Genomic DNA, 16,929 nt, shown 5'->3' with positions numbered 1-16,929 from the left:
TAGCCATCCAGAACCCATCAGAAAATTGGACTATTTTTCACTTTTGTTTCCAGTAATTCTTATATAATAAGCAGAATGAAATTCAGTTCATTTAAGAGATGGGGTCCTGGGCTTACTATTGATCGAAATATCTGAACTTCGTTCATTCACATTACTTCACAGTTAAATCAAATCTTCTTCCATAACAACACGGCTAATGTGCTTGCTGTTCTGTGGTATAGAGGAGGACCCAGCTCAGCTCAGCTTTATTAATCCACATTGATTTCCCATGAGTGCCTTTAAATAATAAAATCACATGATAGGAGTCAATGATAATGACTAACTCTTTGTATTTGGTCGGCCTTCATCTGATTAAATGGAGCTGTAGCTCTTTGCATGTGGTGGGCTCACATCTGATTAAATGAAGCTTTCAGCTATCAAAGTGCCTCTACCACAGAGTGGCATGTTGCTGAATACTAAGTAAGTCATACTGTATATGTGCATTTGTATTCCATCAAAGTATTGATTTCTCATTTGTGATCCCTGTGCCAGAGAGCAGTGCACCTACTCCTCCTGTCTGCCCCCCCTCATGGTTTGCCTGTGGCAGTGGGGAGTGTATAGAGGAGAGCAAAGTGTGCGACTTCACCCCACACTGTCCCCATGGGGAGGACGAAGCCAGCTGCTGTAAGAATCCTGTTGCCAAGTAACACATTCCCATCATCCACATCCCATTTATACCCTCAAATTCTCACAGCTTCCTGATTTATATGCATCTGCCAATATGGTCAGAACGGTTGAAGTGACATTCAAAGCTGTGGATACTAGTGTGTCTAATTTTTTGTCCAATATTTACACGCCAGAACCAGAATTCCATCTTTTTCTTACTTTGTTGTATTCTTATGGGATTTGTCGTTCGGGGCAGGCAAAGAGACCCCCATAATTGAGTTTATCCAGCATTTTGAGACTTTTTATTTAAATAGCAGTACTTAACCTATCTCTCTACCCATGTAGCATCTGCGTGTGACTTTGAGGGCGGCTCTTGTGGCTGGTATGAGTTCACCCTTGGCGACGGCTTCGACTGGGTTAGGGGCTCGTCTGTAGAGGTGCCTCCATACTACCAGGGCCACCCACCACCCCTGGACCACTCCACTAACAGCACCGAAGGTAGAGAAACAAACACGCACATGTACAGACACACATACACGCCACACGCATGTGCACACACACAGCAATTTTGCCATCTGCAAATGGCAGCTGCTATCATCAGTCACTGGAACAAGGAGAGAAATGCGATAAGCTGATAAGAGGATGTCACTACGTCCAGGGTGCTGGGTCGGAAATAATTGGCAGAAAATAATATTACCCACAGATTAAATCAATGACTTTGTGTGAAAAAAGGAAAAACCCTGTATTTTTTGAGAGATAACCACTGCAAAGAGAAATGCTTTCTCAGCCATCTGAATAATAGAAAGGAAATCAACATATACTGTACCCATCCTCCCATATTAAAACCTCACACCTCACTGAAATGTACCACAAACTCTGAAACACTTTTAGTTTCTCCTATGGTCCAAATGAATTATATACCACAACATCTTATGAGGTTATTGTATATTATGCCTCTAATTTATTTACTTAATTTATATCTCTACACTCAGGTTTTCCTCCACACCAGCTGAGTCTAGTTTTGTCTTCTTGTTACACACATACAGCCTGAAATTGAGGCACGGATTCATCAAGATGCAGGAAATGCTCCACAGTGATCTTGTTCCATGCCGACTTGATAGTGTCACACAGTTCCTGCAGGTGTTTCAGCGGCACATTCAGGCTCTGAACATCCTGTTCCACCTCATCTATTGAGTCGAGATCTGGGGACTGCGCAAGCCGCTGCAGTATACTAAAGTCACCGTCATGTTCCTGAAAGCCATCTTGACATGATGCAAGCTTTCACAACATGGTACATTATCCTGGTGGAAGTATTGAAAATTTGACTGTGGAAGAGATGGATCTTGTCAGCAACAATGCGGTGTTCAAATGATGCTCATTTGGTGCTAATGGGCCTAATGTGAGCCAAGAACACATTCCCCTTACTATCACACCAACACCACCAGTCTGTACTGTTGACACCAGATGGATTCATGCTGTTTATGCCAAATTCTGCCATCAGCATGTCAGAAATTATGTTATCTATTACTGTCTTTAGTCATCGAGTCATGGTCATCACATGTCCACTGCAGCTTCATCTTCTTGTTCTTTGCTGACAGCAGTGATTTAAATGGCCTTCTGCACAGCCTGTTTACCTTGAACAAGTCTTGCCATTCTCCTTTGACCACTCCACAACGAGGCATTGTTGCCCCCAGGACTGCAACGGACTGGATGTGTTTTGTTTATTGCACCATTCTTGGTAAACTGTATAGACACTGCAGTGCGTGAAAATCCCAGGAGGACGGCTGTTTATGAGAACCTGAAACTGCTCCGTCTGGCACCGACAACCACGCCACGTTCAAAGGCGCTTAGTCAAATAGCAGCTGAACCTCTCAACCCTGTCTGCATGCTTTACACTTTTGCTTTGTTTATAGGTGACTCACTGTCTGGAGGAACAAGCTGTTTGCATAAATGGGGATGTGTGCCTAATAAAGTAGATAGTGAGTGTGGTTTGAATATTTATTGTGCTCTCGCTCATTGCAGGCCACTTCATGTTTGTGCTGAAGAACAGTAGCAGTCTTTATTCGAGGGCCGTGCTCCGAGGACCGCGCTTCCAACAGTCGGCCTCCGGCTGCACCATGACCTTCTGGTGAGAGACATTGCAGGGCACCTTCAAAACCCGTCCTTCCTCCCTTCCTTCCTTTGTTTCTTTCTGTCTTTCTTTCTTTCTTTCTTTCCCACTGAAGTAGATATCAATTGCCTTATGTTTTTTGTTTTTAAAGATATTTTTTCGGGGGCTTTTTGCCTTTATTATAAAGTCTGCAGTGAAGAGAGACAGGAAAGATTGGGGAGGTGACAAAGGTCCCAGGCCACATTCAAACCCAGGACTTTGCAGTAGATATGAATTACTCTAGTCTATGAAGTTGGCTGACATGACTTGTTATAACCAGAATAATGTTCTACCTGCAGTTCTACCTGCAATTTTATACCTTTCCCATTTGCTGTCTCTCTGCCTCTGTCTCTTTCTTTATGTATCTCTCTCTCTCTCCTCCACTCACTGTTTCTCCTCTCTCTTCTTTGCTCTCTCAGCATCTCTCCTATTTCACAGTCTCACACAAGGGGAAGATGCGCATCTGAATCTGTCATGTTTTGACAGTTTTATGACTCTTAAAAGTTACCGTCAAATGACAGATTATATTTTTCCGCTGGGTGATTGGAGACGTACTTTTGGCAGAAAAGTGCTGGAGGCTTATAAATTTCATTTTTTTTCAACAGAGTCGGCAAAAGCCTTCATGTATAATGTCCAGCTAGCATATGCATTATCACTACAAGAGGAATCAATGATTTATCAGGAGTGAGGAAGTAATTTCAAAAAGAAGAATGTGATGGGTTGCACACACAGCTAGAATACTACTGCAGGTAAATTTTTAAAGCTTCCTCCGCTCCCTCTCCTCAGGCATTACAACTCAGGCATATCTGTGGGGGCTGCTGACATGTACCTTCGCATCGCTGGAGTTGAGAACAACACCATAATATGGAGAACTTTTTACAACCAAGGAACCCGTTGGAACCGGGTCACCGTGCAGCTGGGACGCATCACCCGGCCCTTCCAGATCTCGCTGGCTAAGCTCAGCCTCGCGGTGTTCGATGGGGTCTCTGCCTTGGATGACATCACTTTCCAGAACTGTTCGATGCCCCCGGCGGTGGAGGAGTGCCCCGCCCACACACACTTCCACTGCGTGCGCAGCAGGGCGTGTGTGGAGCACTTGCAGCTGTGTGACCTTGTGGATGACTGTGGGGATGGATCAGATGAGGAGGGATGCTGTGAGTGTGGCGAATGTTCCTCTGAAAGGGTTTTCACACAAGCAAATATGGAACTTGTCTCCATTTCTGCATTTCAATCATTTCAATCTTTCAAATGCAGAAATTAATGCTTGTTTTACAGTTGTTACAGTGTTGGACATACATGTTAATGAGCAGCTTCATGTTCCTGTTGTTTGCTGACTGTAGTGCAATTCATTCCCCTGTCATGTTTCATAGCTCCAGAGATGCAGTGTAACTTTGAGCACGGGCTGTGCAGCTGGAAACAGGAGCAGAGTGGCGGTGATGTGTTTGACTGGACCCACACCCAAGGCCCCACTCCCACCTTTAACACCGGGCCCTCGAAGGACCACACGCTGGGCACCACGAACGGCCACTACCTCTACATCGAGTCCTCCGTCCCCCAGGAGTTCAAGGACACCGCCGTGTTACTGAGCCGAGTCTTCCAGCCCACCCTGCGGCGCGGCGAGGGCCACGGCTCCCGGTCCCGCCACCCTTGTGTTTTCCGCTTCCATTACCACATGTTTGGCTCCCATGTGTTCTGTCTGGCCGTGTACCTCAGGACCACCGCTACAGGCCGCGGTCAGATGCTGTGGGTGCGGTATGGAGACCAAGGCAACCTGTGGCACAGGAAGACTCTCTACCTCAACAGCGCTCGGCCCTTTCAGGTAGCTAAAGGACGTAATGCTCCACAAATCGATGAGAAATGTGGTAAAAAAAAATCTCTTTCATAGTGTGTTTAGGGCTACTGCTTTCTAAAATAGAACTTATTATAAGAGGTGAGCCATATTGAAATATCAAGAGTGATCTTTCTGTTATCAAATCGTATTTCTTACTTTGAATACAGACACTTAACACTGAACAGAGACAAAATGTTCCACAGATTCCCTTCACTTTGCATTCTCTACAACATTATAAATCATTGGCACTGTGGACTAGTTGAAAATGCCAAGTTAGAAGGTTAATTTGAAGGACTACAGGTTGATTTAGTTATTAATACTGCAGCACCAGCGGCAGTCACTTCACATCCCACTCTGGATCTTTTGCATAATTCAGCCCCCTTGTCTAATCAAAGATATACATGCAGACATGCACTGCAGCTGAACACAGTTTCCTGGCAATTAAATAGAGCCTGTATTAAAGAGTGCGCTCCAGCGTTGCATGCTGCAGATAGGCTCTCTCAAATACAAGCTCTATTTAATAGCTTCACCAGTCGACATCGATCACTCAAGATGGATGTTCTGTTGCCATTACTCATGACTGAGTAAAACTTGACAGGCAGTTAAAGACTTTTCCTCCATCATGGCATTGAAAACAGGAGCTCTGTTTGTCAGGTTAATTGACTACAGAAAGGGTAAAAGTGAAAAAAGGAGAGACTAATGAATTACATGGTCTCAGATTGATCCATTTGCTTTTACAGTGACTATATTGCATGAAATGATAAAGTACGGTGATGTGACAGCAAGACTGTCAGTGCTACTAACGCACCCATTCTGAATTTAGTGATATAGATAAGGTGATCAAAGTTATTAAATGTAACCAATCAGGCAAAAGTTGCATGTTGTATATGAAACCACCATCCTCTCAGCCTAAAGCACAACTCTATAAGTTATACAGTAAGAACTGGTCTAAAAATATAGAAGGCTTTCATGCATGAAGGCAACAATGAGCTGAGGGGCATTAAAGTTAATTAAATTGTTTCCCATGGCAGTACAGAGATAGTTAAAATTGCTGATTATTGTAAAAATATTTCAAAACAGTGCTGTTGGAGTCATGCTTATGTGAAATTCTAAAAACCTCCAGAAAATTTTTTTTCAGATTGTGCTTCAAATCAGCATTTTAGACACTTGCCTTGCTTATTATTCCTCTGCTATGCCTGTAATACACATGTGTGCTGGCCTGATTCCTATAGTAAACTTCACATTTTCAGCAGAAAACCTTTCCCTGCTTGTGATGCTCTAGTTGCTTCACTAACCATCTGACTTTACATCAAGCTCTCTTCATTCAATGTTTCCAAATTATGTTCCTCTCCTTGGGGATGACACGAAGTCAGCAGGCCAGGTGGCTGCAGACAGAACTAATCTGAAGCAATAATCTTTTAGCCAGTGATTTGTTGCATTGGAAGGCTGTAGCAAAATTTAAATTCAGTGTATGTAGCTTACAAAGCTCGCTAGCAAGCTTAAAGGAAAAATCCACCCTAAAACATTATTAGAAAAAATGTCAAAATGTAGACAACATAATGTCACGTTGAGCTATATTGCTGCTACAATGGAGTTTGATAGCAGAAATGTTTTCAGCGATATAAAACATCACATATTGTCAAGTTATGGTGTCAGTCCCTCAGAAGCAGAAGAAGAACTAAAGTACAAGTAGATGAGGCAGTTGAGGGAAAGTGGGTATACCATAAATAATAAATAAGTAAATTACAACACTTCATTATTAAATAACTCCTGGAATGCGCTAGCTTGTCAGCTAGACAGAGACAGCAGTTATGCCACTGAAATGAGCAACGCTTCAATAGTAGTTCCTAACACCTTAAGATGGGATGTTTAGATGCTGTCAATGGAAAAATCAGCTATTTTTTTCTCAATTCCTTAAAGAATCAACAGTTTTGGAGATAGAGGGTTTTTGCACAACACTGATGTTCTACATATCTAAACTCTTCAGATGGTTTAATATTGGCATCATTAATCTGTCGCCTACACAAGAGGGTATTACTGAAATTGTCTCATGCCTCGTTTTACTTTCCCTGTTGGCAGATTTTGATAGAAGGTACTGTTGGAGACGATTTCAACGGAGACATTGCCATTGATGACCTATCCTTCCTGGATTGTTCCCCTTATGAAGGTAGATGATTATGCCATAACTCAACAGATGAACTTATTATTTAAGGCCGTATAAATGTCCTCCTAAGTCTCCCTCTGTTTGCATCTCCACTGTTGACTTGTGTTTGCTGCTGTGCCTCATGCTAGGAGAGCTGCCTTCTGTGAACCCCACTCCCCCCGTAGCGACCACTGTAGCCCCCACAGTCCAGCCACATATCTGCCCCGATGGACAGTTTGTGTGTGGGGCACATGGGGAGTGTGTTCACCAGAGCAAAGTGTGTGACTTCAGGCACGACTGTTCCGACGGCTCAGACGAAACAAACTGTGGTGAGCATTGTGAACATTGCCTTTTCTTCTCCCAGAATTTCTCTATTTTCATCACTGTGTCATCTTTTTTTCATAATGTTTCTGTCATCTCTTCCTTCTCTGTCACCCCCTCTCCCTCTCCTCTCTCTCTTGTCCTCCACTTTTCAATGTCTTTCTGTCTTTCTCTTTCTCCAGTGAAGGAGTTGTGCGATTTTGAGACTGGTGACACTTGTGGCTGGAAGAGGGTCGACCCCTCTTCAGTCCCCATCCATGCATTTCGCTGGTTGCCTGACCAAGGGGAAACCATTCACAATGGAGAGGAGTACCACCGTCCCATTAATGACCACACCCTGTGAGTCCCAACAACACATTCTATATTTCAATTTTAGTTACTTAGTTGTAGGGCTGGGCGATATGGACCAAAAATCATATCGCGGTATTTTTAGGCTGAATGGCGATACACGATATATACCTCAGTATTTTCTACGAAGTGCGCTAAATGTTCAGTTGTAAGTAGGGCTGGGCGATATGGACAAAATCAAATATCACAATATTTTTGACCAAATACCTCAATATCGATATTGCGACAATATTGTAGGGATGACTACTGGTGCTTTCACAAAATATTTACACAATGAGATTTTTGATAAATAATCATCAGTAATGTGGATATAATGACTAAGTGGGTAAAGGCAAATAATAGAACAGCTAGAACAGTCTGGTAAGTTCAGAAAATTACATCACTTTACTGTAATGCAGCCTTTAAAACCAGGAAAAGACAACACTTATGCCATATCACAATATTACGATATCCAAAATCTAAGACGATATCTAGTCTCATATCACAATATCGATATCATATTGATATATTGCCCAGCCCTACTTAGTTGACATTCATTTCCAGAGTGACGACAATAGAATAAGTTCAAATTCCTAAATCACCAATATAGGCTCAGAGCCGCAGCACCCTGACAATAGATATAGCAAACGTACCTGTGTCTCCACAACAACAATATATGATATTGAAGTGCTAAGGAGCTAAGGAGAAAAAAGTAGAATGTTTTTTGAGTGGGATTTGATTCATATTGATTAGTGGAATTGGACTGCAGAATTTCTGTATTCCCTAGTTTTTACTTCATTAAATGCATAGACCTTTACAGTAAAAACTGTGAGGCTGAGTAAGTGCCCAGCCACAGTGGGTAGACAGTGACATGTCCTGGACTTGATTGTCCTTATCTCCATTTTATTGAGTGGATGGTGAGAGCAGGGAAAATGGCCATGTACTTTGAACCGCTACATTTCTGTAATGTCTTCCCTCTGCACCGGAGCACAGATACAATCTTTTTTCATAGTCCCTCCGTCTGCCTCCACCTCCACCTCCACCTCTCCTTCCCCACCCCCACCCCCTTCTTGACTGGGGCTCAATCGATAAGCTGCAGAAGCCCTGGACGAGTGAAATGGATAAGGGAAGCTGCTTCTTCTTTAAGCCCAGGGGAGCCACTCTTATGGGAATTGAATTGGAGCAGAGAGGGTGGGAACAGACGTAGAGACGGATCTGTGATTGATGGCATGTAGGTGTCTGGCTTCTGGGACAGGGAATAGAGCTTGATGAGTGTCAATAATGAATTGGAATACTACTACTGCTACTACTAATAATAATAATGATAAAAACTTTAATTATATAGCACTTTTCAAAACATTACAAAGTCACAAAGTGGTTCACAGAGACAAAGAAGTAAAAGAGAGGTAAGAAAACCAGGCAAAAGCACAGGGCAGTTTGAATAAAGCAGAATAAAAGCAGAGCCCAAAGTGACAGAAAAGAAATAAGAGTAACAGCAAAAGGTGAGTAAAATAAAACATTTATAAAAGGGTTTTTCCTGAGAACAAGGTTTTATGTAGGGATTTAAAAGATGACACAGACTCTGCTGACCCGCGTTCCTCAGGCAGGCTGTTTCAAAGCTTAGGGGCTCTGACCGCGAAATCCCGCTCACCTTTAGTTTTCAGTCTGGATCTAGGGACAGGTAGAGGGGCGCAGGGGCTTGTAAGGGGTCAAAGGGTCCGAGATGTAACTTGGGGCTAGGAACTCGTTGATCCTTGAAAACGAACAAGAGAGCAGTTTGGAATTGGTCTTAAAATCAATTATTAAAATGTACAGTAAGCCAGTGCAGGAAAGCTAGAATAGGGATAGTAATGAAATGGAACAGGATAGATGTTTTATACAGTCTTTGGAACCAACCAAATAATACTTTTTAGTGCTTTTCATGATTCAGATCAGAATGAGGAAAGAGTAGCCTGTCATGCGGAAGAAGCTGTTTTCATTTTCGTAGATGCAGGAGTAAAAAAACATGTGGCATGGTCTGGCTTGGTTCAAAGCTGCAGTATTCACTGCACGCCTTTGCGAGTCGTGGACATAATTATGACATGGTTCTCTGCTTCCTGTCTTTCTTGTGATAGAGGCAGTCCTGGGGGCTGGTACATGTGTGCCGACAGTTCAAACGGTGGCTACGGTCACACCGCTGACTTGCAGACACCTGTCATCTCCTCCACTGGGCCACACTGCACTCTGGTCTTCTGGTACCACATGAGCGGCTTCACCGTGGGCTCGCTGCAAGTGAGAGGAGCAGTCATACCCTGCTGGAATGATCTCATTTAATACTGCAGGTTACGTGTGAAGGCTTTCATCTGGTTTGAATTTCGTGATAGTCTTATATGTCGTTCTTGTAATGTTTGCAGGTGTTGCTGAAGTATGGAAACGTCACTCATGCGGTGTGGTCTCAGACGGGGAGTCAAGGCAGCAAATGGAGGCGTGGGGAGGTGTTTTTAGGGATATCAAATAATGTGCAGGTCTGTCAATCATCTTGTGTCTTAGAAACACATACAAGTGTGTTATAGCATAATAAGCAAGTAAACGATTCACATCAAAGGCATCTTTTTTGCTCTTGTGTTAAGTGATATTGGTTCCCCACCAAGATTTTCTCTACTGTCTCTCGTTAATTTGGTTGTGATGTTTTTTTTAAGACTCCAACTTGTGTAATACCTTCTTCTATATTCTAAGAATTGAAAAATAACGTACTAACTTGGAAATTTATTTTCCAAGCAGCACCTTTCAAATTTTTGACAAAATCATCTTAATTTAGCTGTTTTAATTGACTCAAGGTGAATTTATCCAATTATAAAAAAAAACGTTTTATGGTAGTCGCTGTGGTTCACATGGTTATCACAGAACCAAACTATGCATTTTGTTTCAGGCCAAAGTATCATCAGAACCAACTGAGTATCATATGATAAAAGGAATATTTTCATGCTCAGTAACTCTTAAACCAAACAAAGTTGTGCAAGACTGTTTACGATTTTGGGATATGTGTGATATGATGTACATAACAGCTTTGTTTTACAGTGAAGAGCCCCTTTGATATGGTCTGTGTTTCATTGTAGTTTACAATCACAGACATATGTGATTCAGATTTTTGCCATTTAGGTTTAACTGACAAGAATGTTGTAAGGAAAGCCTCTCAGGAGACTGAACATCAATGTAATTGGCTTAGTTTCAGTTAAGGGCAGACTATATTGGACAAGCTTGTCCAATGGGCATGATGATCAATGATGGATTGATTGATTCTAATTCTATCTAATGAGTCTTAAGTTGTTGGTGTGTCAGTAATTAGAGTCGCAATCTGTTCATGGAGTCACAGCATGTATCTGCCTGCTGAAGTTATTCCAGGTCAGTGTCACCATACAGAAACTGAGGCCCTGTGTCAGGATTAGTGGCTCGATTGCTTTGGAACAATCCTTCCTAGTCCAAATACCATGCCCTTTGCGCATTTTCACTGATGTCCATTAACCTTTGTCAGACTAGACAGAGTCAGAGCGTCCGATCTGATGGTCCAATCAGCATCTCAAGGGCTTTCACACAAAGTCTCTAAAAGAGCCCTTTTTCACAATCAGAGACACTCCAAGTGCCCTTTCCCTCCTCTGCCTGAGCACTTCATCAGCTCGCTGCCTCCAGAGAGAGAATAACATGACTTACTAGGGCAATGGCCATCAGTTGTTTTGTTCCAATGACTTGTTTGATAATATTATTATAGATGAGTGTTGGTGTTGTATTCTGAAAATGTGATTATGTTTCCTAATGTGAACAACATGCAAAAGTATGACAGACAAGACTAAGAGCTGATCTTGAGCCTGTTGCTGTTTGTCAGGTGGTGTTCAGGGCAAAGCGAGGCATCAGCTACATGGGCGATGTGGTGGTGGATGATGTCAACTTCCTGGACTGTGCCCCTCCGCTGATTTCAAACCAGCTATGTCGGCCTGAGGAGTACGCCTGCGCCAACGGCCACTGTGTCCCCCAGGACAACCTGTGCGACTTCATCAACCACTGTGGGGACAACTCCGACGAGGACCCCTACATCTGCAGTGAGGTTCCCTGAAAATACCCAACAAAAGTTTAATTTTGAGATAACAGATTAGCCTGGATTGATTTCTATTGTGCTGTTCTCTCTCAGAGGGCTTTAGCGGACGCTGCAACTTTGAGTTTGACCTCTGTTCCTGGCGCCAGTGCCGGCAGGATGACTTTAATTGGCTGATCAAAGCGGGCAGCACACCGACGGTTGGCACCGGGCCATCGACTGACCACACCCTGAGAGACCCATCAGGCCACTACCTCTACCTGGAGAGCTCCTTCCCTCAGGCGGCCGGAGACGCCGCCCGAATATCAGGACCCCTGCTGAGCCACAGGACCACACAGTGCAAGGTCAGGTCAAGATCAAAGGGCAGAAAGCAACACGACAGGGTGCAATTACATCAGGAGGTTATGAATTATAGAATAGGGTGCGATTACTTGATCAATAAAGTGAATCGCAGTGATTCAACAGGTCATGGCTGAGGAAATATTTGATTGAGAAACACGGTTAGACTGAAGATTAAATGTTGTTTTCACTCACAGCCTGCAGGTTAATATGATAATATTCTGTTGAAAATAAGTACTTGGAGAATCAATATATTGACAGCTTTATTTCCACAGGGACATCCCCTTGCATAACAAAGTTAGTTTTTTACATGAGAGTCCTGCACACAAAGCATGGTTTAAAACAAACAAATACCATCTAATAAAAAATACATTTCAATAAAAAAAAGGAAAGAGCAAAGCAAACAAAATAAGCTATAAAACAATCAAAATAGATGAAAAGAGTTAAAGCAAATAAAACACAGTAAGCATTCAAATAAAACAGGAGCACTCCACTGGCTTCCTTTGAATTAGTGCTGACAACTGGATTACGTGAATCTAATTTTAGGTTTTACTGCAGTATGTTCCATTTGGTAGAGGCATAAAAGTATCAGCAACGACATATTTGCCTAGGTCTGTGTTGACATGGCATTTTTTTTTACATAGATACTCAAGATACTAGATGCAGTTTTGTAAATTGTTATTCTGTGCCCCAATAACCAGAGGCAGCAGAGACAGTGCTGTAACCAACTGTGAAGATGAACTCAGAATGCAATTTTCAGTTAGAAAATAACAGATCAGAACACTGACAGGATCATTACTAGAGATAAAAAACTTTGAAATTTGATGAAAGCTAGTCCCCTCATGTCCTCTTCCTTAATGAAGTGGTAGAAGATGTACTGAGGTGTATTTTTAGTAATGACATTTAAGTTGAGGCCGAGGCAGATGAGTTAAAATACAAGCAATAATAAGTGCTGCAGGCTGTAGGAGTGTGTCCAACTTGCTGTGTGGGTGTACAATATTTACAACACATTTATTGAGCTAATTTGTAATAATTTGCTTTACTTTATCTCCCACCTGCTCCAAACAGAAGGGATTACAGTTCTTTCTGAAAGATTGCCAATAGAAACAAGTGATAGTGAAGTGAAGTCTGACCATCTCTTTGCTTCTGTCTTTCTAAGCATCGGTCATGCGTGTGCATGCACAGTTGATGTAACCTAACTACTGAGTGTGTGTGCTTGTGCACGTGTGAGTGTGTGTGTGTGTGTGTGTGTGTGTGTGTGTGTATGTCTGCCCAGCTGTCAGCCTGATGCTCTACCTGGAACAGCCTCTTGATTGACTGCCCAGTTTGCTCTGTGCATTGCATCTGTCTTATCCAACTCCTGACCTGTCAATCAATTATGGAACCAGCAAAAAGGCAGCAATTAAACTGAAGGGAGGGGTGGGGAGGAGAAGTGAGAAGACTGGAGGACAGGCAGAAGGGAAGAGTGAGCTTATGGGCTATGAGGGAGTCTGTAGTCGCACTGCTGCAGCTTATGAACACGCCTTAGCATCTGGTGCCATTTGGAGAGAAACCCCATAGAACTTATCACTGCTTTGAGACTCAGTTTGTTGCCAAGACTTAATGAATGCAAGGACTGAATTGAAAAGTGTATTGATCTAATGAGATGGCCATTTTTATTCAAACTTAATTACCTTTGTATGCACATGCTTTTGGGTTCCTTCCATATTCTACAATGAGGAGCAATGGCTATTCAATACAAAAGTGGGAAAAAAATAAATGGAAAAGAAAGTAGTCTCAGTTCCCAGGATGAATGAATATCGCTCAGCAGGACCAAAACACCTAACTCTAAACAGGAGCAGTGTAAACATTTAAAGGATAAAATGGACTAATCCTTTAAATTATAGCTCTTACTTTAATCTGACTGTGGTCTAATTCGTCAATAACAAAATATAATACGCAGCACAGAGCACAGAAACTAAGACTTTGATAAAGAGAAACAGGATATTGTTTTTCTCCCTTTCGTGATGGTTTATTTTTCTCAAACTATAAACAACTCCAACAGTATTACTAATGATTACTGGGTCAAGGTAAGATGGAAGAGTGGCTTATTGGTGTCTACAGAATCAGATGCTGTTAGTGTTTACATAACATTTTCTCACTGTTTAATTACACTGTGATTGTTGAAGCAAGTTGTAATTTAAAGCGTAACCAAAAATGTAAATGAAATTCAACTGTGGGACAATTACTACATTCAGAACTGCACACTCTGACAAATTTTTAATTCTCTACTCCCTGTCTAGATGCGCTTCTACTTCCACATGTCCGGCGAAGGCATCGGGACGCTCAACGTGTTCAAGAGAAGCAGAGGAGAACTCAGTCTGCTGCTGAACCTGACTGGAGACCAGGGAAACTTCTGGCAGATGAGGGAGATCCCGCTGAGCTCTGCCAGCGACTTCCAGGTCATGTTTGAGGGCAAGGTGGGCCGAAGTCCCAAGGGTGACATCTGCCTGGATGACATCACCTTCTCACCAGGGTGTCTGCTTGCCTCCTCAGCTAGAATAGAGGAGAGCACCCCTCCACCTCCAGCAGGTACACCCTCTTCCTCAGCTCCTGTGTCTCAATTACACTGATGGTTGAATTGTGGGCGTTTGCTTTTTTTTTGTAAATTTTCAAGCCTCAGTGAAGATTTAAGTCACAATGAAATGAAAATTTTTTTTAAGGGCAGACTTTTTCATGGTTTTTTCAAATTTTTCACCTTGTTAGCTAATTCTTCATATCATAATCAACACCTATTTAACAATAAATGCCCCAACATTTTTATGTTCTTGTATTTTTATATCAAAATCGTATTACTTTTACTTCCTAGAAAATGACATATTTCATGGCGTACCAGTATGCAGGCATATACATTCCAACTAATAACACCATCACAGATTTTTGAAAAAAACAAAAAAATAAAACTGCAACTTCACAGCTTGTAACAGAAGTGGCAACATCAGGTGGTGCATTTGTGGATGTTCACCCCTGAAAATGCTGTTTCCTTTAAGACACCATGATTGAATCCTGGTGGCTGGAATTTATTAATTTTTAATAAGAATCCCAAATTTGTGATAGCTCAAGATTATGGCCAAAGCACTGTGTCACTATTTATGTTTGTTATGGTCCAACACGCCCACTTTTGAACAGTACCTCCCCTGTATTGTGTCAAAATCCAAATCCAAAATCCTGTTTTAACCAGAAATACACTGAATTATGGAAGCAAGATACCATCAAAATGCTGTTTCCTTGTGATTTCAAGGAAAAGTGACAAACAAATCTCCGTGAACTGTTGAAGGGAAATCAGCGTCATGCCAGTCACATCCTGAGGCTCTTAGGACAGCGTCTGCCTTACCGAGGCGACTCTTCCAGACAGTATTAGTCATGCTCTGTCTACGCACTGACCAAACTGAGCACAGCATTGTCTGTATCTCAAACTTACGAACTATTCAGCTATTATAAGTTCCTCTGCATCCCGTCCATTCTTTACGAGGAAACTGTTGAGAGCCGAGAGAAAACAACAAGAGCTGATTTATTGCCATTGTCACTGAGGCTATAATTGCCCTATTAAATTTATAGCCTTTCTCTTGTATTGGATACTGGGGAGAGGAGAGGCTTTCTGGATTGGCTGTGCTCAGATGGGATGGAGCGAGCTGTGTGGCCCCTACAAGAGTCTCCTAGCCGTCTTCAGTTGAGCTGGTTAGGGCGTCTGAACAACAACAGGTTACTTTCCTTCCAGCTGTCTTTCTCCCACTTGCTATACCGCTGTCTCTCTCTCATTCTCCCTCAATTTCAATTTTCAATTCCAGTCAGCTCTATTGGTAATAAAGTAATTCTGTTGCCAAAGCTTACATAAATAAAGGTAAGAATAATTACTAATCATAAACAAACTAAATGATTAATACTTATAACAAACTGTAAAGAATAACTGTGAATGAATGCAGATAAAACAGATGATGAACATAAAACAGAGAGACATTCACATTAATTCTCATATTGGTTCCACTGACTGTTTATGGCAGGCTGCAACATAATTTGCAGCTATAGCGGAGATAGTATGTCTCTCTCTCTCTCTCTCTCTCTCTCTCTCTCTCTCTCTCTCTCTCACTCTCTCTCTCTCTCTGTCTCTCTCTGTATGAGGGCTTACAGTGAATTGTTACCACAGAGTCCCACAGAGCTGCAGTATTAATCAGTCACCAGAGAGCTTCTAAGTAGCCCGGTCTGGCTGAGATCTAATGTGCGTCTGTTTGCTAATGATGGTTGCATGTTAATGCTGTTAATTACACTTAGCATCTCACCAAAAGTGTATGATCTCATCCTCTTGCTGCGCTTGCTGTCTTCACTGATACTTTGGAGGTTCAGAAGGAGGCAGGAATGTTATTTCTGTCTTCCTGTCATTGGCCACTGAGACATCAAGGTGCTCCTTCTTGATGTAGATGTAACTTAAGGAAAAGATATGTGCATATAATTTACATCTGATGCATTTTACATTTTACGAATAACTATAGGCATGATGTCCCTGGGTCGACATCAGGCATGATGTCCCTGGGTCAACACAAAAGTATGAAATCCATGCTTGCTAGCTAGCAAGCTAAGATATCAAGACCAGTTCCATAACTTTGCAACTTTGCAACCACATAATTTGAATGGATCCAACAATGAATCCATTCATATTCTGTGTTTGCAACATTAAAAAATATTGTGAAGCAACTGTTCCAAGTCCTCTAACAGTATGAAAACACATTAGCAAGTAACATAGCAATGGCTATAGCCAATTTAGGTAGCAAGGTCCTTTGTTAAATGGACATTTAAATTCCTAGCTCATCAACATTACATTACATATAGGCACCCTGGCAGTATAGATGTCGTAAGTATTCTAGTGTCCTTAGAATTATTGTGTAGAGACATGCTAGGTAAAGAAAAGAGTTAGGGAAGCAGAAAAGGTTTTCTGCTGTTTTCAGAGCAAGTAAAGGCAGAGCAAACACAGGAGGAAGGACATGGGAGAAGGGGATGTGATTCGGGAGGAGAGGGGGATATGAAGCATTTCTTGAAGAGACAAGCTTTCAGGTTACAGTGAAAGATAGGGAGTG

At 42.1% G+C, this 16,929-nt stretch overlaps 1 protein-coding gene across 1 annotated transcript in view; it reads left to right on the top strand.

The window, feature by feature from the left end:
* Positions 1 to 16,929, top strand: part of malrd1 (MAM and LDL receptor class A domain containing 1) — a 51,310-nt gene that overhangs the window by 11,054 nt on the left and 23,327 nt on the right. The window contains exons 7-19 of the mRNA XM_071526100.1: positions 539 to 663; positions 991 to 1,143; positions 2,668 to 2,773; positions 3,581 to 3,948; positions 4,165 to 4,613; positions 6,705 to 6,792; positions 6,918 to 7,097; positions 7,272 to 7,428; positions 9,531 to 9,687; positions 9,810 to 9,920; positions 11,276 to 11,489; positions 11,579 to 11,826; positions 14,104 to 14,392. Of these exons, the coding sequence (XP_071382201.1) occupies positions 539 to 663; positions 991 to 1,143; positions 2,668 to 2,773; positions 3,581 to 3,948; positions 4,165 to 4,613; positions 6,705 to 6,792; positions 6,918 to 7,097; positions 7,272 to 7,428; positions 9,531 to 9,687; positions 9,810 to 9,920; positions 11,276 to 11,489; positions 11,579 to 11,826; positions 14,104 to 14,392 (2,645 nt within the window). The remainder of the gene's footprint in view (positions 1 to 538; positions 664 to 990; positions 1,144 to 2,667; positions 2,774 to 3,580; positions 3,949 to 4,164; positions 4,614 to 6,704; positions 6,793 to 6,917; positions 7,098 to 7,271; positions 7,429 to 9,530; positions 9,688 to 9,809; positions 9,921 to 11,275; positions 11,490 to 11,578; positions 11,827 to 14,103; positions 14,393 to 16,929) is intronic.

Source organism: Centroberyx affinis, unplaced genomic scaffold, assembly GCF_046629955.1.
Source record: "Centroberyx affinis isolate AG114_WGS23_722 - 3 ecotype Tasmania unplaced genomic scaffold, CSIRO-AGI_Caff_v1 ptg000109l_1, whole genome shotgun sequence".
NCBI classification, from domain to species: Eukaryota; Metazoa; Chordata; class Actinopteri; order Beryciformes; family Berycidae; genus Centroberyx; species Centroberyx affinis.
Note: the sequence above shows the minus strand (reverse complement) of the source record. Positions and strands in the feature narration are given on the sequence as shown.